This window comes from Trachemys scripta, chromosome 1 (assembly GCF_013100865.1).
Source record: "Trachemys scripta elegans isolate TJP31775 chromosome 1, CAS_Tse_1.0, whole genome shotgun sequence".
In the NCBI taxonomy this organism is placed as follows: Eukaryota; Metazoa; Chordata; order Testudines; family Emydidae; genus Trachemys; species Trachemys scripta.
The window spans coordinates 231,895,638-231,916,540 of NC_048298.1; the positions used below are offsets into that span (position 1 = coordinate 231,895,638).

Consider the following 20,903-nt stretch of genomic DNA (forward strand, 5'->3'; position numbering starts at 1 on the left):
TTCAATGCCTGTGTTTACTGTGCACCTGCCATCTCTGTCTGAATAGACTGCTCTCTACTGTTGTGGTCACTGTTATGAACACATCACGGATAGTCATGCAGTATATCATAAGTTCCCAATCTGAACAGGAATCAGAGTTGCCTGACCTGCGGTGTGTGGTGAAAAGAAACACCACCAGATTACTTTTGGCACTCACGGAGCAGCTGCATATGATGGACCGCCACTTTTGGGTTTGGGAAACAAGCACTGAATGGTGGGATTGCATCATTAGGCTGGTCTGGGATGACTAGCAGTGGCTGCAGAACTTTTGGATGCGGAAATTGTGTGCAGAGCTTGCCTCAGGACTGCAGTGCAAGGACACCAAAATGAGAGCAGCCTTCTCAGTGGAGAAGAGTGTGGCGATTGCTGTGTGGAAACTGGTGACTCCAGACTGCTACTGGCTGGTTGCGAATCAGTTTGGAGTCCGGAAGTCAACTGTTCGGGCTGTGTTAACGCAAATGTGCAAGGCCATTAATCACATCCTGCTATGAAAGACTGACTCTTGGCCAGGGCCAGCTCTAGGCACCAGCAAAACAAGCTGGTGCTTGGGGCGGCACATTTTTAGGGGCGGCATGGCCGGCGCCAGAATGCCACCCCTAAAAATGTGCCCCGGCCGCCCTAGCTCACCTCCACTGCTGCTGCCAGGGCGGGCGAAACAGCTGATTCGCGCGCCGCTACTCGCCCTCCCTCCCAGGCTCTCAAGCCTGGGAGGGAGGGAGAGCAGTGGCCCAGGCTCTCAAACCTGGGAGGGAGGGGGAGATCCCGAGCAGCCGTTTCGCACGCTGCTGCTCCCCCTCCGTCCCAGGCTTGAGAGCCTGGGAGGCAGGGAGGGAGGGGGAGAAGCTTCTCCCCCTCCCTCCCTCCTAGGCTTGAGAGCCTGGGGGGAGGAGGCAGGGCTGGGGATTTGGGGAAGGGGCGGAGTTGAGGCGGGGCCGGGGGTGGGGTAATTAAAGAACGGGGTGGGGGCGGCCAAAATTGTTTTTGCTTTGGGCAGCAAAAATCCTAGAGCCGGCCCTGCTCTAAGCAATGTGCGTGAAAAGTGGATGGCTTTGTGGCAATGGGATTCCTTAACTGTGGCGGGTCAACAGATGGCATGCATATTCCAATGTTGGCCCCAGACCATCTTGCAATGGAGTGTATCAATAGAAAGGGGTATTCTCTATGTTATGCAGGCGCTTATGAATCACCATGGGCATTTCACTGACATCAACACAGGGTGGTCCAGGAAGGTGCATGACGCATGCATCTTCAGGAAAACTGACCTGTACAGAAAGCTGCAAGCAGGGACTTCCTTACCAGACCAGAAGATTCCAGTGGGGGATGCTGAAATGCTCAGAGTGATCCTGGGAGACCCAGTGTACCCCTTACTCCCATGGCTCATGAAGCCTTACACAGCAGCATGACCATGGAATGTGACTTTAGCAGATTAGAAGTGCGCTGGTGATGCCTTTATGGCAGGTTAGACCTAAATGAGGGAAATATTCCTGTGGTCATAGCAGCCTGGTGTCCACTCCATAATATTTGTCAGGCTAAGGATGAAAAGTTTCTCCTGGGGTAGAGTGCAGCCTGGCAGTTGATTTTGAACAGCCAGATACCAGGGCTATTAGAGGGGCACAATGGCGGGCTATTCAAATCAGGGAGGCTTTGAGGCAACATTTTGATAAAGAGCACCAGTAACGTGTGTCTTTCTATATAGCACTCTGCCATGCTTTGTTTACTTGCCACCTTGCATGAAAATTGTGATGATACCTGACCAGGATTTGTAATCAGCAAATGATCAAACTGCCACTATGTATTACTACCAGCAGCAACCACCGTGTATAGGAGACAAATAAAGATTGGTTATCTTTCAGAGCATTTGTTTTTTATTAAATACCAATTAACACACACAAGAGGCTTGGTGGGAAGGGAGATAAGAGTCCAGGGCACTGTAGGCTCTCATAGCTGTGCGTAAGTCCAGCTATCATTTTGCAAGCTGTCTGAAGGGGGGCAGTGAACGGGGTACCGAGATGGTTCTGGGAAGTTGCAGGGAATGTGTGGGAGGAGTTTGGGGAGGGCATGGAAAACAGTTCTGTATCAGCTGCAGGGAGTGGGGTGGGGGTAAGCACGCATGTGTTCTGCCTGGAGCATGATTAGGGACTTCAACGTCTTTGTTTACTCCTCCAGCACTTTAATCATCCTCTCCTGGCCCTTTACAATGCACTACTCATTTACCTTTCTGTCCTGCCTTTCTATTTTAAATTTTTCCTTCAGGGTTTCTTTTTTTAGCCTCTGAGAATTGCAGCACCTCTCAGAAAATGACCTCCTTGCTACACTTTGGTCTCTTCCTTATCTGGCAGAGGCACTCCACCTATGTGTAGGGGCCCTGAAGGCCACATCAACAGAAGCACAAGAAACCATACACAGAAGCATGATTGTTAGTTCATGCACAACATTGAATCATTACAGTAAAATGTACCTTTTAACATAGCAACCACTTTCTCACTGTCCCTTGGCAAGCACACACCTCGGTGACCACTCTAAACATGGTCAGTTTGACCCAGGTGGGGGTTGGGCATTTAAGATGGGGCAAAGAGTGTAGATGGTTTTTTTAAAGGGATTGGTGCAAGCGACTAGGGACAATATTATAAATTCTGCCATCATTTTCCAAAGGGGGATTCATTGAAGCAGGTATCTCACTCATGAGAGTAAGCAAGGATGCAAGGGTGCATCTACTGCATGCATGCGGCTTCAGACCTGGTCCTATGCTGCTCGTCTGTGTGCCGCTTTGGTCCCTGCACAAGTGATTGCCAAATGGCGTGGGAAAGTTTCCTACAATGGGGGAAGGAACAAAGCAGCTCTGCCAAGGAACCTTCAGTAAAGGATTGGCAAGTACCTCCAGAAAGTTTCTTAGAGATCTCCCTAGAGGATTTCCGTGAAATCTTGGTGTGCATTAACACGCTGTTTTGCCACACTGCTAAGCTGCACAGGGGAATGTGGAACACACTCAAACACAGCTAGTATTGTATATTTCTATCCCTTTACTCACTTCTAGACTATACAGAGCAAAGGGACAGCTCTACCTCATATAACTGAGCAGCAGCAACTCAAAAAGATCACTTACCAGGCCTCTCCTCTCCTGCATCATGAGCGCCGGAGAAGGACTACTGGGACTGGCTAGACCCCTCCGGAGAGGAGAAGAGGTCCTGACTTGCTGTGCCACCGGATGACCCTGCTGTGTGCTCCACATCGTCCTCCAACTCAACCTCCTCGTCCACGACTTTGTCCTCGGGGTCCAGCCCCGCCAAAGTATCCATGGGGCTCTTGGTGGTGGAGGTAGGGTTGCTACCAAGGATGGTGTCCAGGTCCTTATAGAAGCAGCAGGTCTTCAGCACAGCATCAGAGTGATGGTTTGCCTCCTGTGAGCGTTTACACCCCTCATTACAGGGCAGCACAGCCTAATGGCCAGAGTCCATAGAAGTAGCCCTCATTGCAAGGCAGTAGGACCTTACTACTGGCTCAGCAGGGGGGTCCTACCAAAACACGCTGAGGTTCACTGGGGCAAGGTACCAGTCCATCACTCCCCCCAGGTCGCTTCCTACCGGCTTGGGAGTTGGGGTCTCCCACAAATCCCAAGGTTCTCCACGGGTCTCCGGGTCCGTTGCCTCCCCTGGTTCCTCCTGCAGGAGGGGTTCATGCCGGCCTGTAGAAGCCTCTGTTTCCAGCAGCTTCCAGAGTGTTGGCTGGTCCTCCGCATGCGCTTCCCAGTTAGGTCTTTCCTCCCTGGCCACCAGCCCAGACTGAACTGAATTCCCTCCTTTTATACTCCCAAAGCATTTGGCGCATGCCCAATACGAACGGGGCGGGACTTCCTCTGTCAGAGCTACTGATCTGATGCCGCTGGGGCTAGTGCGGGGCAGGGCTGTCCCATCACACCTCCCTTCTGGTACACCTGCCAGAGCTCCTTTATCTTTGCATGGCACGGCTGCCTGTTCCATTCATAGCCCTTATCCAACAAGCTATGAGAAATCTGACCATAGGTATCGAAGTTCCTACAGCTGGAGTGGAGCTGGGACTGCCCAGCCTTCTCTCCCCACTGTGCCAGCAGATCCAGCAACTCTGGTGTGCTCCAAGCGGGACAGCGTTTGCTGTGTGGAGCCGCCATGGTCAGCTGGGAAGATGCGATGTGAACTGTCCACATCAAGCAAACAGAAAGTGGAATTTCAAAAATTCCTGGGCCTTTAAAGGGGGAGTGTACTTGGGTGCAGGGCAGCGGAGTTTGAACTACTGACCAGAGTGGTCAGGATGGGCATTGTGGGACACCTCCTAGAGGCCATTTACAGTTGTGATGGATTCGGTCACAGAGACTCCCCTTGAGACTGTCACTTGATGAGCAGGAATACCACTGAGAACAACCCTCCTGCCAAAAGAGGAGCCCCTCCACTCCTGCCTTGCTGAGTTAGACACTCCAGTCAGCTCCAGCACAGACCCAGAGGTTGGGCCACACCTATCTGCAGTTCACTGAAACTGAGATTCAGTCAGCCCAGGGGCTTCTCAGTTAACAGGGACTTTCCAAGCGCCCAGTGTTCAGCCTTTCTGGGAGCCTGAACCCCAAATAAATCCATTTTACTCTGTATACTCTGTATACAGGGTAAACTCATAAATTGTCCACCCTCTATAACACTGATAGAGAGAGATGCACAGCTGCTTGCGCCCCCAGGTATTAATCACTTACTCTGGGTTTATTAATAAACAAAAGTGATTTTATTAAGTATAAAAAGTAGGATTTAAGTCGTTTAAAGTAATAACAGACAGAACAAATTAAGTCACCAAGCAAAATAAAGCAAAAACACGCAAGTCTAAGCCTAATACATTAAGAAACTAATTACAACTAATATATCACCCCCAGAGATGTTCCAATAAGCTTCTTTCACAGACTAAAACAACGAGGAGTCCTTGTGGCACCTTAGAGACTAACAAATTTATTTGGGCCTAAGCTTTCATGGGCTAGAACCCACTTCATCAGATGCATGAAGTGGAAAATACAGGAGCAGGTATAAATACATGAAAGGTTGGGAGTTGCCTTACCAAGTGTGAGGTCAGTCTAACGAGACAATTCACTTAACAGCAGGATACCAAGGGAGGAAAGATAACTTTTGAAGTGGTAATGAGAGTGGTCTATTTCAGACAGCTGACAAGAAGGCGTGAGGTTACTGAGTTGCCATTCCTCACCATTGGCAACTCTACATTTGCTACTTGTAGGCAGGAGTCTGGCATTTTGGTCAGCCAGGAGGACAGAGAAAAGGGGCAGGCAGCATCTCAAAAGGGTTGGGGGGAAAGGTGGGATACTTGTGTGAACTTTTTAGCAACCTAAGTCTTCAGCATCTGGCTATGGGCAGTCAGCTTACATTAGCCCTCTGGCTGCTGTAATTTGCTCATGGGGTCTGGGACAAAGATCGGTTCAAGAATTCAGAGGCAGCATAGGCAGCTTAAGGTCACCTTTTCCTCCCTCTGGGTCTTATGTTGAGAGCAACTTGGCCAGACCAGAGGATCTGATCCATTGAGAGGGCCCAATCCTGCTCTGAATGAAGTAAATAGCATTTAATTCATTAGGAATGAGATCAGGCCCAATGCAGTTTAGGTTGGGAGAGAGTGAGAAATTTGTTTCTTTATTATTTAAAAGAGCAAGTTAGTCTATCTGTAAATTTTATTAGTGGCGTTTACTTTATATTCTAACATAGTGATACCATAGTGTCAAAAGAGCATGGTAATTATAAAAATCCTGGGGCAAATCTTTGGGTATGGCTGAAACACACCCAAGTCACCATTTATACTGTTTTCATACCTTTCCCATTTCAGTGTGTTTGAAAAGCTCTTAGACTTCTCTAACTTATACTGACCTTTAACAAACACAGGGGTCCAAAAATGCAGCCTAGGCTCAACATGGTGTAGTGATGATGTGTCCTACCTATGCCTCTTTTTCTGCAATTACATCACCCTTCTCTGCTATGGCAATAGTAGGAGGATATATGTCGTACTCTAGCATTAGAGAGACAAAGTGGATGAGGTAATATCTTTTGTTGGACCAACTTATGTTGGTGAAAGCCACAGTAAAAGAGATGACCTCACCCACCTTGTCTCTGTAATATCCTGGGATTGACATGGCTACAAGTACACTGCCTGGCTTTCACTGCAGAATCATCCATGCACCGGGATGATCCTTTCTGGGCTGTTCAAACCATGTTTAAGGCCAAATTTTATCACCAACAAAGTGCAAAGTGCCTGCAAGGTACCTGAGGTTCTGGCCCTGGGTTTTTTTTTTTTTTAAAGGTGCTTACCTGTTTTACTAATAACACCCTCAGTTATTAGAATTTCAAAATCAAAAGCACTCTTCATGCTTTTCTGATTTTTCTTACCTTTTGTATTTCAATCTGCTTGGACAGTGGAACCAGCCTGGTCAATTTCATATTCTGTGTATAGTCAGTTTCACTCTCTCCTTCTCATTCCCCAGCACAATGCTATTGTGTTTGGGTTTCCATCACTGCAGGAGAAATTTTGACTTAAAAATGGTTTTAATTAAATGTAAAGAGTAATTAATTAAAACATTTCTATTCATATCAGTCTTTTAAAAAAACCAACAACAACGACCTCTCATTCATAAACCATACATACTGGGCCTAAACAATTTGACAGTGACATTTAGGCATGGAGCTATATGTTCCCCCCTGTTAATATGGTCAGAGGGGAGCAGAAGCTGGTAGACCTAGGTCTGGAGGACACAAAAAGGACACTGAATCTGCAACATTCTCTTCTCTCCCCTCTGCACCTACGGAAACTCTCCAATCTGTGACATTTGGACTCCATCAGTCATTAGAAGATCAAGGTTAGCGATCACTGCCCAAGAGATGAGATCCAGTGAGCTGAAGCTTTTCTTTCCCTGAAAACCACCAGGTGTGGTGCCCAGAGGCTGTGCCTCTTGTCTTATCCAGGAATTCCCATATATCTGAGGGAAGCATTCCAAGGAACCTTGAGGAGTTTCCTGAGTTGCCAGTCCTCTTCTGAATGCTTTTTATTTTAAGAGTGTAGGGTTTGGCCTTTAATTTTCACCTGCAGGATTAAATTTTCTATATGAAAAACCTGCTGTGTCCAGCACATAGTTTTGGTGGGGGTCAGAGAGGTGTGCACAGGTGGAGAGTTTGGAAGGCAAGCAACACTCCTCCCTCTCCTTTCAACTACCCCTTTGTGTGAGAAGAAGGGCTGGCTAGTGGGCATGAGTGAGAGGGATGATTCATGCTGGGCTCTTTCTGGGAGGTCTTCCGGGACTTGTGGGGGTTTACAAACACTCAGACAAAACACTGACTTTTGTAAAATGCCAGGTACAGAGTCTTATTTGCACTTTTGCCTTGTTTGACTAATATCCTAGCACTGAACAGAGTGGTCAAACATGCAACTCTCTCCCCTGTCCCCCTCCGGGATAAAATGTAATCTTCAAGACTCCATGCAGGTGCTACAATGACAAAGTCTAACTGGACTAACACGTGAAATGGTATGTTTAGGTTTAATGTGCAAACTCCTTAGTAACTTTATTTTATTTTATTTTCCAATAGCACCAAGAATGTGTTAGGTGCTTTCTACATAGAAAAGAACACTCGGGCCCTTTCCCTAAGGACTTAGGTCCTATCCTGACGAAGACTTTGGCTGCAGACAAACACTCAACTTCAAGCACTAGAATCTGTGCCAGCTCTGTAGAACCTGTAAATCTGTGTAAGCATTAGGGCATAAAAGGATGAAACACTCACAATGGTGTAAATTAAGAAATCTCTTATCAATATGTCTGGGTAAAAATATACTTGTAAATTTTGCATAATGTCAGGCCCGGATCCTGTAATTGCATTCATGCAGCCCGATCCCTTCACTGAAGTCCCATTGAAGTCAATGGGTCTTTGAAGGACCTGGGGTTCTGTCCATGCAGATGTAGTATGATCCAGGCCTAAATTTGCTGTTTCTCTAGTTATGCTTTAGGTAAAACAGAAATACTAAACTTTGAAGATAATTTTTAAACTCTTACTCCTCAACAGGTTCTTTTTTTTTTTTTTTTTTTTTTTTTAATATTTCCATGTAGGAAATCTTGAATTTACCATAAACTTAAATCAAATACTTGAAACTATGTTTACGCAATATAAAAGTTTTAAAGGCAAAAAGACAGGTGCTGACAGCAAGTGTAACTCAACATTCTTGCAGCTAGGTAGCATTTTTTATTATTGTATATAGTGATGTTAACTTTGCTGTTTTGATATGGCAAAGAACTTCATTAGGAGCTCAATCCTGCAAAGATTTGTGCATGTGTGTGACCTATGTAAGCAGTTCAAATGAAGTCAATGAGACGACTCATGTGAACAAATATATGCCCATCAGTATGTCTTTTGCAGGAATGGGGCCTAAGCCAGAATTATGGATGTGTCAGTAATGGATTTGCTAAAAGCACCCTTACAGGCTTGTAGGGCCTGATTCTGGAAGCTATTGTTTGCCTTCTACTTCTGTTAAAGTCATTGGGATGCAGGATGGTTTGGAGGTGGGTCAGTGGTTGGAAGGCATAGCATGAAGGTCTCAGGGTAGATTAATGCAGATTGAATGCTTTTTTGTTTTTAGCAAATCCATTGCAATACCACTCTTTACCCTTTACTGATAGTCAACTGGAACCATGTTGGTGGTGTAACAATGGTGATTTTGAATAATTCCTTTTTTTACAGGGAACAATAAAAACCTAGAAATGTACAGGTAAGGGTGTTAATAGATCATGTTTCCTAGATGCCCCTTTGTCACTTAGTAAAAGTAGCATAACTACACATACAAGAAACATTTTCACAGTCTGAGCAACCCAGCCAACCTTTGTGGTCCCTGAATCAGCGCTGCCGGTGGCACTCAAGGGGTTAATTTCTTTGATCCTTCCATTATGCTGAAGAATATTGAGTTAGACTGATGAAAAGGTATGACTTATAACAAATAATAATGCTTCTCACTTACACAGTGTTTTGCATGTTCAAAGTGCAAATACCGTGATTAATCCTGAGGTGTCCCTTAGTGCTGCAGAATATCGTGAGCCTTTCACCTTTAACTGTGTATTCCTCGGCTTTTCTTCTTCTTCCTCTAGCCTTTGGGATTTGCTCTAGACTATGCTGGACTGTTTCCATATCTAGCTCTGTGCCTAACACGCGCATGGAGCGTGTATTGTTACTAGGGGTGGGTGGTGGGTGTAATGTGTGTCTCCAGCCATCGCCTGGGCACTAAGGCAGGGCAGGGACTTTAGCGGCGCTGAGTGAGGCCGGAGTTAGTTATCTATTGTTCTCTGCCACACCCCTGTTGAATATATTGAGCTAGGCGCTTAGACACACACACGGCGGCTGGGAGAGGAGCGAGGATTTTTTTTCCCAGAAGTGCTTTGGGGTGTTGTGTGTTTCCGCTGGTTTTTCCTGCCGGAGAAGGAAAGGGGGAGCTGTTTTCTCTCTGCCCACAATCTATTTTGTATCCCTTTTCTCCTCCTCCCTGGGTTATCTTTGTCTCACTCCCTCAACTCAGCCCAGCAGCGCTGCAGGTCGGGAGCCCCCCTGCCAGTGCCTTGTGCCCCGGGTGCAGGAGCCCAGCAGCCCCCGGAGAGAGAGAGGAAGAGGAGGGACCCGCGGATCTCTCTCTCATTGTTAGCGCGCTGGGTGGCTGCGAGCCCCCTATGCCGGAGCGGGGCTGCTGGAGTTTGGCTCGCGCTGGGTGTGTAATGCCCGTGCCCGGGCGTGCAAGGGAGAGACCGGCTGGGAGCTGCCGCCGCCGCTGCTGCCACCTCAACATGGTGTAAATCCGCTTCCGACACCGACTCGCAGCACCCGCCGAAGAGAGGCTGGAGAGCAGGGAGGAAAAACCCACCCAACCCCACTCCTCGCCGGGAAACAAACCAGCGCCCACAGCTGCCTCTTCCCCCCCGGCCAGCCGGCCGCCCCATGCAGCAGAGGTGCACCCCGGCTGAAGCGGGCAGGAGGAGGTAGAGCAGCTCTTGCAATTCCCAGGTTTTGATTATTTAAATCCCCCCCCCCCCCCCCCCCCCAAAAAAAAGAAAAGAAAAGACGGGAAGATGGCGAACGATTCTCCTGCAAAAAGTCTGGTGGACATCGACCTTTCCTCCCTGCGGGTGAGTGTGTTGGGCTGCCCCCCACCGCCCCCCTCTTCCGCACACAAAGGGGGCAGCGCTCCCCTCGCCTGGCTCCTGGAAGGGCTTTTGTTACTGCGAGCACAGAGAGCGCTGGGCTGGGCTGGGGGTGGGAAGGAGCTGCTGGGTTTGCAATCGGCTTTGGGGGCAGCTGCCGCCCAGGAGGGGCACTTTGTTGGCCAGTCTGGCTGCTCCCTTGCCCCCCTCCCGGAGTGGGAGCTACTTGGGGGTGGTTGAGGTGGGGGGGAGAGTTCAGCCCTGGGCTGCTTTCCTTTGTTTGCATGTATTGGCATGTGCATGGAAAAACAGGGCGCAACAGCTGCACAGCCAACATCCTCTCTAGCTCCAGACCCCGTTTTACAAGACTCTCTGCCATTAGCGAGTGCTTTCAAAATGTAACCCTACTTCTCTCCCCCCCGCCCCTTTTTTTTCTTTGTAGGACCCAGCTGGGATTTTTGAGCTGGTGGAAGTAGTTGGTAATGGTACATATGGGCAAGTCTATAAGGTTTGTGTCAGAATTTCTCTCCTTTATCTTTTTGCACAGCACCTACTTCCCTGCTTTGTTTACTGCACATCTGATGGCAGGCCACCTTATTCTGCATACAAAAGTTAAGCACAATTTAAAAAAAAAATCTCTTCTTGTTGTTTGTGACCAACTGGCATCTACCTTTCCAGATGACACTACTGGTGTTTAGAAAAGGGGCATAAATTACTTTCTCAGAGTTACCTATCCTGACAGGGTCTAAGATCTTCCTGATTTATTTTATAAGATAAAGAACAAAACAAAAGATCACTCCAAGGTACTGTGGTTACGGGGGTCCATATAAGTAGATGTGTGTGCTAATTGAAAAATCAAATATGTTTTAATGGTAGGTAGTGCTTTTGTGTTTACTTTAAACAAAGCATCGACCTTACTTAAAATTGTGACCAATGTTCTTTGCTGAAAACCTTTCAAAATGCTTAAGATGCAAATTCTAGGCTAAGTGGTGCTGCATCATATGCTACTCTGTTATGCACAATATACAGGGTGTGAGTGATAGGGGGCAACCATAGCTGGACAGATTATTTGTCTGAAGATGGTAAAATCAGAATTCCTAGAATAACCTGTTTGACAAGTGTATGATTTAAAAAAAAAAAAAAAAAAGCAAAGGAGGATAGTGAGAAATAAGAGACTGCCCATGTGGGTGTGAAAACAGTGTACTTTATACAGTGTTCAGTAAGTGGAACAAGCAAATCTGAGATTGCATGACTTTGCAAGGAGTAGCATTTACCAGTATGATTAATAGTGAGCAACCATGCAGTTATTAAAGAGGTTAAGGTTTGAAGAAGTCAATAATTATTATGTACAGATGTAAGGGAATGGGGGGGGGTGAGGGAGTAATTGGCTATAACAGAACATGGTTTTCTTTTATTAGGAAGAGAAGTTACCACTATCAAACTACCATTACATGTCTCTAAATAAGCCATTTTGGTATGTCTTCGGCAAACATTTAGGTTTGTTTTAAGAGGGTGAACTTCATCCCTCTTGGATGATGGAGAAATAGCATGCCTCTCCTCGCTATACAAGTCAAATTTTAAAAGTAAAAATGAAGTAATTTGACTGTTTCTGTTTGCAAAAGGTGGAAAACCATATAGCTCAACAGGTCTGAGTAAGATAGGAAGATTGATTAGAGCCTGACCTTTGACACCTCCCTCAGGCTAACCCATTTAATAATTACTTTTCTGTAATCTTTGTGCCTACAAAGTTTGCATCATCTGAGCCCTCCTTAAAAGAAAAAGGGTGTGTGTATGACTTTAAACTCCCCTATTAATTATTGCAGTTGGTACATTGTTAGCTGACTTACCTGATAATACTTTTGAATTAATTAGTGCATTCCTTGTTGGGTTAACTCTCTGACAATAGGAGATGTACATTTCATTTTGGTTAAGTACTTAGAGCAACCTATTTTAAAAACTAAGCTGAACAAATTTGAAACGATAGAAAATCATGCTAGGTTTAAGTGGCAATCACTTTACTCTGACTGATAACACACAAGCTAACAGACATTTGTCTATCTGAGCTCTGGTTTCAACATGCATAGTAGCTTTTTTTTTTTTTTTCTGTATTAGAAAGTGATAGAATATCTCTCCCTTCCCCCAGTAAATATTTTGAGAAAAGCTGATTGGGTACTGCAGTTCAGAAGTTATTTAAGTGCTGATTTGTTATAGAAAGAAACCCCTCTGACATCAGCTTGGTAAGTGGTGTACCTGTATGTACTAACGTAACCACACCACACTTGCCCAAAGCACGAACATGTCATAAGGTTTTTTTTATAACCATGGGTGTGATTCTGAGTTTCTTGCCCAGTTGAGTTTTGGGTGTGAAGGGAAATGCAACATTGGGCCGTAAAGCAATATTTAATTTTCCTCCAACTCTACTTTTGTGGTTTTTTTTGCGGAGGGGAGCGGAATCCCGTGTCATCCAAAGATGAGAACTTGATTTTTTTTTTTTTTTACAAATAAATTTGACTTCTTGGGGAAATAAGTGATTAACTGAACCGTGTGTGCCCCTGTTTCCCTCAGCCCCATCCTTGTGATGTGGTGATCAAGTATTCTTATCGTTTTTACTTTTTAACTGCAAATGTTTGTAACATATGCCTTAGATGCAGAAAATTTTATTTCTTTTTGACAAACAATGGTTAGAAGTTTTCAAACATGGCTAGTTTGATGTATTTCCTTGTTTGTGTGTTGGCATCACTGAGATGCCACCCAGACTATAGGGATATGGTTGTCTGGCTTCTATACGGCAGTGCATTTTGTTGTCTCTTTGTCTGGCTTCTATACATCAATGTTTATATTGATGGTCATTTGTCTTTCCGGGGATCTTCATTCACCTGTTGAATATAGTGAATATTAGTCTCTTCCCTTCCCAACCCCAGCAGAGCTCTTTGAAAATGTTTCCCTGCATGTAAGAAAAAAAGGACACCTAAAATTAGGCTCCTAAATCACTATGTAGGTGCCTAAATAAAGCTCTAGACCTGCAATGAGCAGCATGTGGTCAGAGCCTTCACCCACGTGGAGCCACATGGATTTTGCTGGAGCTTTGTGTAGTCACAAGGGCCTGCCAGCATAGAACTCCTTGTGGGATTGGGGCCTAAGTGGCATGATTTTAAGGAATGCTGAGCACCCAGCTGCTCCCATTGGAATCAGTAGCTTCCCCTTTTTTCTTCTTTCCTTCATAGCTTTGCTTATGCCTCTACAGTTCCCTGGGGAGACTTGCTTTGCACTTTAAGAAGAGCATGTGATGCAATGGTGAATCAGGAAAAAAACTGCATGATATTCCCTGGGCTGTATGTGACTGAATGAGATGGAAATTCTTTGGTTATTGTATGTTCAGTAGAGGGTGGATAATTAATTTATTGGTATTTGTCCCAGAGTCTAAAAGATTGTAGCTAACAGTCTCTCAGCAGATGACTTTTCTTTCCTCATGATATGAACTTCAATCCAGCTTGTTTGTTCCTGTGTAGATTGGCTCAGAAATATGAAAAGAATAACAACAAATCCCTGAATTATGCTCTTCTGAGTTGTATTTGTTCTGGTTTAGGAAGAAAAGGGTTAAAGTTTGTGAGATACAGTGAGTGAAGTTAACCTCTGAATCACTATGGATGTAGAGAACTGTTAGGCCTCTTGTTAAAAAGAATAAAAGTTTTAGAGAGCAAAGAATTCTTATTATAATTTTGAGAGGAGTTTCTCTTCAGCAGGTTGATATCAACTGATCTTGAGCTAAATGGCATGTACAGACTTGCCCACAAGCATATATTTCCTTCTTGCAGAAAAAGGAGTTTCAGTGGTTTGATGGATTGTTGAAAAAATTTACCCTGTGTTTTGTCTTGTTTATATTGTGTAGCCTTCAATTCCTTTTGTAAACGAAGAATAGACAAAAGTAGTTTTTAGAATTATTTAATTTGTTACCCAGGTGTATACCGCCTATTTAACTACTATAGTGCACTCCCGGGGAATTATCTGAATGGCATGGAATTTAGCAGGAAAATGGTGTTATCATGGTTGGTTTGGGGCTATCTTTTGGAACAATGAAGTCTTCATATAGGGTGACCTCGGGTCCTTGACTCAGTCAAACTTTATCAGAGCACTTAAGTGTAACTGGAATTTACAGTCATTGATTGGGCAACATGTGTTTAGAATTTTTGTGATCATTTGCAAATATTGCTGGAGCAGTTTTGCACTTCTATAGTTTTTCCACACCACAATCTATGTAATGTAATGTAAACCTTACATTAAAGGATAACTTTGTTCACCCAAAATGAAAATGTTCATCAAGTTTCATTTTAGATAATATTTAAATCTCGTAGCAAATCATTTTTTCTTCATTTGATAAAATGTACAAAAAGGGGGCTATGTAAATTATAGATATTCAATAACCCTTTAAGAAATTTATTGATTTCAGATCTTCTTAAATTCATTATAGATGCATATTCTATAAAGTAACTTTAATTTGAGATTAAGGTATAGTACCATATGGTGATTTTTCTCTTGTACTTTTTAAAAAGATAACTAAGATATCAACATTTTAAAGCTTTTGTTCATGTGGTGTTGCATCTTTTCTTCTTGTGTTATATTTTGAGACCTCATATATCTGTAATGATTGGGGGGGGGGGAAAGTGTCCATAGTAGGTTTGAGGCATAAAAGGAAAGTGCCAGGAAGCTCAAAATTAGGGATGAAACTTCTAATTACCCTTAACTCATGCTAGTGTTGCTTTCTAAGAATCTTGTGAGAGTTAATTCATAGTGAAGGCTTCTTTTGTTGATTTCTGACACAGCCTTCCAAAACTGAATGTAAATGATTCATATTGTCTAACTTCTGGCTCCTAAAAGGACATGATGTAAGATATGATCATTTAAATGGTGATTTGAAAATAAATTTAAATATGAGAGAGAGATTTTCCCTTCATTAAGGGTACTCTATTTTATCTTAATGCAGTTTATTTTAAAAGGTGGCTTCATTTTTTTTCTGTGCTTGGTATTCCTAACTAATAGCCAATTGATTATTTTTTTTGTTCTCCCCTTAGTAAACAGACAACATTGTGAATTCTAATGATGTTTTTGTTAAATGTGAATACAATTCCAGTCTTATGGCTGTAAAGACAAACTGTATTCAGTATCAATGAGGTCACTTGGTTTCGGGAACTGGCCCAGACCAGCTTATTTAAGGATGAGCTGTCCTCCTTTTAGCTCCTATTTTCTGGGAGAATTCAATTGTGTAGTGGTGGTTTTCTTGAGAGGAAGGAGGGATGCCAAAATCATAGTTCTGACGCAGAAAACTGGTATTCTTGTTCCTAGAGGTAAACGTATTCTCAGTTCATTTTCAAAAGAAAGCTCACTGAACTTTTTGATCATCCTGCTCCCCCCCCCCCCAAATTATTTTAATTAAATATACAAAGGCGAGGCAGGTGGCCAGTGGGGATTACTGATATTTATTTTTATTAAAAAAATGCAACCTGCTAATTGTGGGTAACCACATGGTCCTCTTACTGTTACTCTCCTCCTCCCTCCCCCATTCCATCTGTCTGTCTGTCAAACCTGCTTTTTTGTATCTTTTCTTATGTCAGATTGCAAGTGCTTAGGGCAGGGACTGTACTGTCTCTTACCATAGTTTGTACAGTGTCAAGCGCAATGGGGCCCTGATCCTGTGTGAGGCCTGTAGGTGCTACTGTAATGGAAGGAATGAAATACAGTATTAATAGCTTGGTCTAAATCCCCTTAAGTCAGTGGAAAGATTCTGACTGAGGTCAGGAGAAGTTTGATTAAGCCTTTTCTCTGACCGTTCGGCTTGTTTTTTGTACTATATCTATTTTTATTACGTAAACAGCTGTTGCTGGGAGACCTCTCCTCAGCACCCAACTCACTCGGTTGTGCTTGTTTTCTTAACTCTGGGGAGGATTGTGCCCTCAGACTTGTATAGGGAGGAGATCCTTTGTTCATGCAGAAGGGGTGCTCACTCTTCTTCACAGCATTGTTCTCCCTTTTTCACAGGGTCCAGAGAAGTCCCTCCACCAGTCTGGGGGCCTGAGTGGGAGGAGGCTGTATTATTCTTTGTGGAGCCTTCTCCCTAGGGAGGATTGCTGCCAGGGAGCAGAGGGGTGCCATCAGTGCAGAAACAGGGGATACTTCAGGACAGTGGGCTGCCCTCTGCAGCTGTGGTGAGGAAAGTCCTGCTCCCCAATGGGGTAATGTAGGGGAATCTCCAGAAGGAGGTCCTCATGTAGATGTCCTTTTCCTGGACCCCTCTTGTGTATCCTGCATTAGAAGAAGTGACCAGCATTTTATACCATCTTGCTTTTGTTGGTTTAGTGTAAATCTTGAACTCAAAGTGTGGTTGACTTTTCTCTCTTGCAGTCTAGTATTTTTCCCCCCTACGAATGAAGTTTAAGTGAAGTTTGTAGTTTGAATAGCAATTCTAGGTGCTCAACTCTGGCCTGGTCTACACTTAAAAATTACATAGACCTAGCTACGTAGCTCAGAGCTGTGAAAAATTTTGTGTCCTGAGCACTGTAGTTAGGTTGACCTCACTCCTAGTGTAGATTCTTCTGGTGACCTAGCTGCATTCTTCCTTTGATCTAGCTACTGCGCCATCTCTTGGAGAGATGAAGTAATTAGATCGACAGTAACTCCAGAGATGGAGTAACTAAACCGTTGATGTAGGACATGTCTATGCTATTATGCTACAGCGGCACAGTTGCAGTGACTGTAGACGTGGCCTCTATTCTTAAGATCTGCCATCCTAGAAAGTAATTAGGGGTTTTCTTCTTTACATTTCTGCCTCTAAACCCCAGCTCTAACAAGATCATTTCTCACTTCCACTTTTGCTCTAAAAGATGTTGACATCCAAGAGTGTGATATTCACTTGCACGATATGGGTTGATGTGGTCAGAAATCCCAGTAGACCATTACCTACAGCGTTAGTTTTGGTCCCAATTCAATTCACATTGGAGTCAATGGAAAGTGGACTGGGAGGCAACTCCTAACTCTACTTAAGATTTTTATTGTGTGGTTTTTTTTTTTTTTTTTAAATCAAATATTGTCACTTAGAGCAAGGTATTCCCCCTAGTTCAAAAAACAGTTACTCCAGTTTTAAAAGGGACACCATCACTTCAAATGTAATCTGCTCAAAAAAAGAATTAAAAGTAGATTTAGATTCTACACAGGAGCCCTTCTATGAACCATGAGGTTTTACCGTCATTTCTTAATATTTTCTACAAATATTTTTCTCTCCTTTGTTGCTGTGGGAAAGACCTCCCCAAATTGGGAAACTGTGATACAGAACACTAAGTATTCAATGCTGCTCAATGAACAACCTATTATTTTTAAGTTGATGATGCCTCTCTAACAAGGGTCAAACAAAATCAGGCCTGACAAATCAACTGTCGTGCAGCAAGTAGGAATTTTTCCTTGCAAAGTTGCATTGGCTTCTGCCGAATCTGAATGTTCATGGTTAACTTGCAACATTAAAAACAATTAACTCTCTGAATGTGAAGTGGGTATTAACTGATACCTTGACGTCATAAGTCTCTTCCCTTCCCTTCCACTGAAAGTGACAGGCCTGGTGTGTGTGTGGTTGTTTTTTTGTTTAATTGCACTAACCGCTCCTGTTGCCTTTGCAGGAATTTGAGGGTACTCAGCACGTCTAAAAATCAGATCACTTTTATCTTGGTGTCTAAATGTGGATTGGAAATTATTGGCTAATATCTTTTAACTCCTTGTACCAATGCACAACATGGAGCTGTTGGATCTAATTGTGTGCTCAGCTACTTCGCGGTGAGACAGAGGGGACATATCTCCTCTCCGATATGGAAAAGAATGCCATCAGTTTAAAGAATCCTGTTGTAACAGCCATGTGTTTCGCTAACATCTCGGGTGTGCCAAAGCTGCCAAATCACAATTGGTGCAATTTGGGATTGTTTTGCATTTTGATTTGGACATTAAAAGTTGAATTTTTAGAGTATGTTTCACTTTCTCCTTAATATTTGGGGGAGTACAAACGTCTAGAACACCAGTGGTTTAAAAGTTTGTTTAAATCCAGACTAAAATCATGAGTTCAAAATATTTGTGTCTTAACTTTTCTTAATCCTTAAATTATGGGCTCCAACTAACTGACAGTGTTGCTTTAAAAAAAAAAGTTTCCCAGGCACATTAGCCAATTAAGAAGTGTTAGTAGAGTACACCTTACTCTAACCTGAAGATCTGCAAAATACATAAGCTTTTAAAAAGCTGTTCAGGGCCAGAAAAAAAAAGTATCCCAAAGTGTATTTTTTCTGCATTCTTTGAACATAAAAATTGACTGAAAGTTTAACAAATTTATACGCTGCCTGCCAAGAACATCAGTTCAGGCCTCTCGAGAGAAATTTGGGGCTCTGGTACACTATGTTTGCTGGAGTCCCACCCCCTCCCATTTCACCCAAGTTACAAGTTGTCCTCCTCTTTCCCCCTCTCTTGTCAGCTCTGCATCAGCCCATCAAGGCATCAGTAGGGAATATTTGGGGCTGAATGCCCTGAAAATAGGGGTCTATATGCATAATGGAAATGCTGATAGACCTATAACTGTAGCATCACTGATATATACTGCTGTAATATTGTAAAGTACCCCTCTAGAGAGTTGATGCCGTGGTGTCTGAATAAAAAAAAAAGGGGGGGGTGTATCTACAGAGTGGAAGCCTTAATTGCATTTTTTTTAGTGCTTCTCCAGAAAATGGATAGTGCTGTGTATTATTAGTTTCTTCGCAGTGGGCTGATGTATTGAAAATGGGTTGTAGAGTGAGCGCTGCACACAGACATGCTCACTCATTATTTTGCAACTTTTTCTTAACTGGGTTTACGTTACATTTTTGAAAGTGCACTTAGAAAAACACTAAACCATGCACTTAATTCCTTTCTCCTGCCTTCATTATGTCCTTTATCAAGGAGTAGATGATGTACTAGAAATGAACACACATCTTCATAATTTAAAAGTGAGGAAGTCTGTACTTGCAAATAGAATAACTATTAGTGAAATGGAAGGTCCCCTGATCCAAGTGTCCTATAAAGGTGACCTATTTTGTGTGAATTTGCTTTTCTTTAGCCGGTATCATCTCTTCACTACTCAGTTGTCATACCTATATTAAGACTTGGTATTTAAATATAGATGGTTTTATTTTTGTAGAACTTCTCAGGAATCTGGCTGAGATGAGCTCTTGGTTTAAAAACAGGCATGTTGTTTACCTCCACTCTTATGTCCACAGCGATAAGCTTTTTGAATCTTTTTCTCCTTGAGAAATTGTGCTTGTACAGAGGCCATATTTATTTATTTATTTACTTTTTTAGAACAGAGCTATAGGAATACCTAAATTCAACATGACCAAAATAGATGGGTTGAGAATAAATACCTGACATCAAATCTGTTTATCTCATCAAAGATAAGTTTCTCTGCTTGCTTGGTACCCTTCTACCCCTTCTCCCTCTCCCCCTCCCCCCCAAAACTGGCTTTTGATTGTCAGCTCTGTTAGTGCATACTTTCCTTTAGCCCAAAGTCAAACTGCGCAGCTTCCCGCAGCTCCCATTGGCCGGGAACATTGAACTGCGGCCACTGGGAGCTGTGTGTGGCCATGCCAATGTAAACAAGCTGTCTGGTGGCCCCCCAGTGGATTACCCTGACGGGCCGCAGGTTGCCCACCACTGATCTAAAGCTAGTGCTGAATCTAACTGCCCAGATGCAACTGTATTTCTCTCTTCTTCTCCACAGTAATTGACTAAACCATTTTTTAGATAGAGTGGTTTAAAAAAGATCTTGGATAGTTTCTCTTGCCTCTTACTTACCATGGATTAATAGCTTATTGAGACTTCTAAAATTTGGTATACCTGTGCAGTTCAGGCCAGTATTGCTTAAGGATGATAATTCCAAGGGAATTTTATTGTGTGAGAGATTGGTGGCTTAAAAAAAAAAAAAAAGTTTAAGAATGCATTAAATTAATCGTGCATGTTAAACCAAAAATGCAAGTATTTCTGGATTTTTTTTTTTTTTTTTGTTGCTGCTATGTGCTTAACTTACCAATTGTACCTAGATATTATGGAGGATTCAGTTAATGGTCCTGTATCACAAGATGTAGACACAAAGGAGTGTGTCAAGAGCTGTAGGGAAGCCTCTACTGTAAAAATCCTTGCTTTATTTAAGCAATGGCATTTAAAAAAGTGTCATATTTTATATATCATATGCACACAGAAATTCAGAGAAACGTTTGTGCATTTGCACAAATACAGTATGTAGGTTCTTTAAATTACACCAAGCAGAGCTGGCATGTTTCCATTATTCTTGTTTAAATTGCCACCTTCCCATGTGTTTCTGGTGTAGTCTTGTGGGGGAGGAAAGAATGGCAGTCTATTAATAGCTACTGTACAGCTTCCCCCCGTCATCTATTACAGATCCCTTGAATGCTTTGAATAACAAATTAATGAAAACCTTATATAATACAAGTGATGGAAAAGGCACATATGCTTTCTCCCACCCCCCAAAAAGAGTAAAAATCTTCTTAATCTTTAGAGACTGCCGAGACTGAAATGTACAACTTCCTAAGCATTGTGTGTGCATTCTATGGGTTAAACTCTAGCGTGATGACAAGTGAATATGGAGGAAAATATTTCCAGTCATTTAAAATAAATTGGG

The 20,903-nt window shown here is 43.3% G+C and overlaps 1 protein-coding gene across 6 annotated transcripts in view; it reads left to right on the plus strand.

Moving 5' to 3' along the window:
* The first annotated feature begins 10,117 nt into the window (after positions 1 to 10,117).
* The window catches only part of MAP4K4 (mitogen-activated protein kinase kinase kinase kinase 4), a 251,981-nt gene continuing 241,195 nt past the window's right edge, over positions 10,118 to 20,903 (plus strand). For all 6 annotated transcript variants that reach the window (XM_034757996.1, XM_034758000.1, XM_034757997.1 and 3 more), the window contains exons 1-2: positions 10,118 to 10,195; positions 10,653 to 10,718. In XM_034757996.1, coding sequence (XP_034613887.1) covers positions 10,139 to 10,195; positions 10,653 to 10,718 — 123 coding nt within the window. In that variant the 5' untranslated portion in view covers positions 10,118 to 10,138. The remainder of the gene's footprint in view (positions 10,196 to 10,652; positions 10,719 to 20,903) is intronic.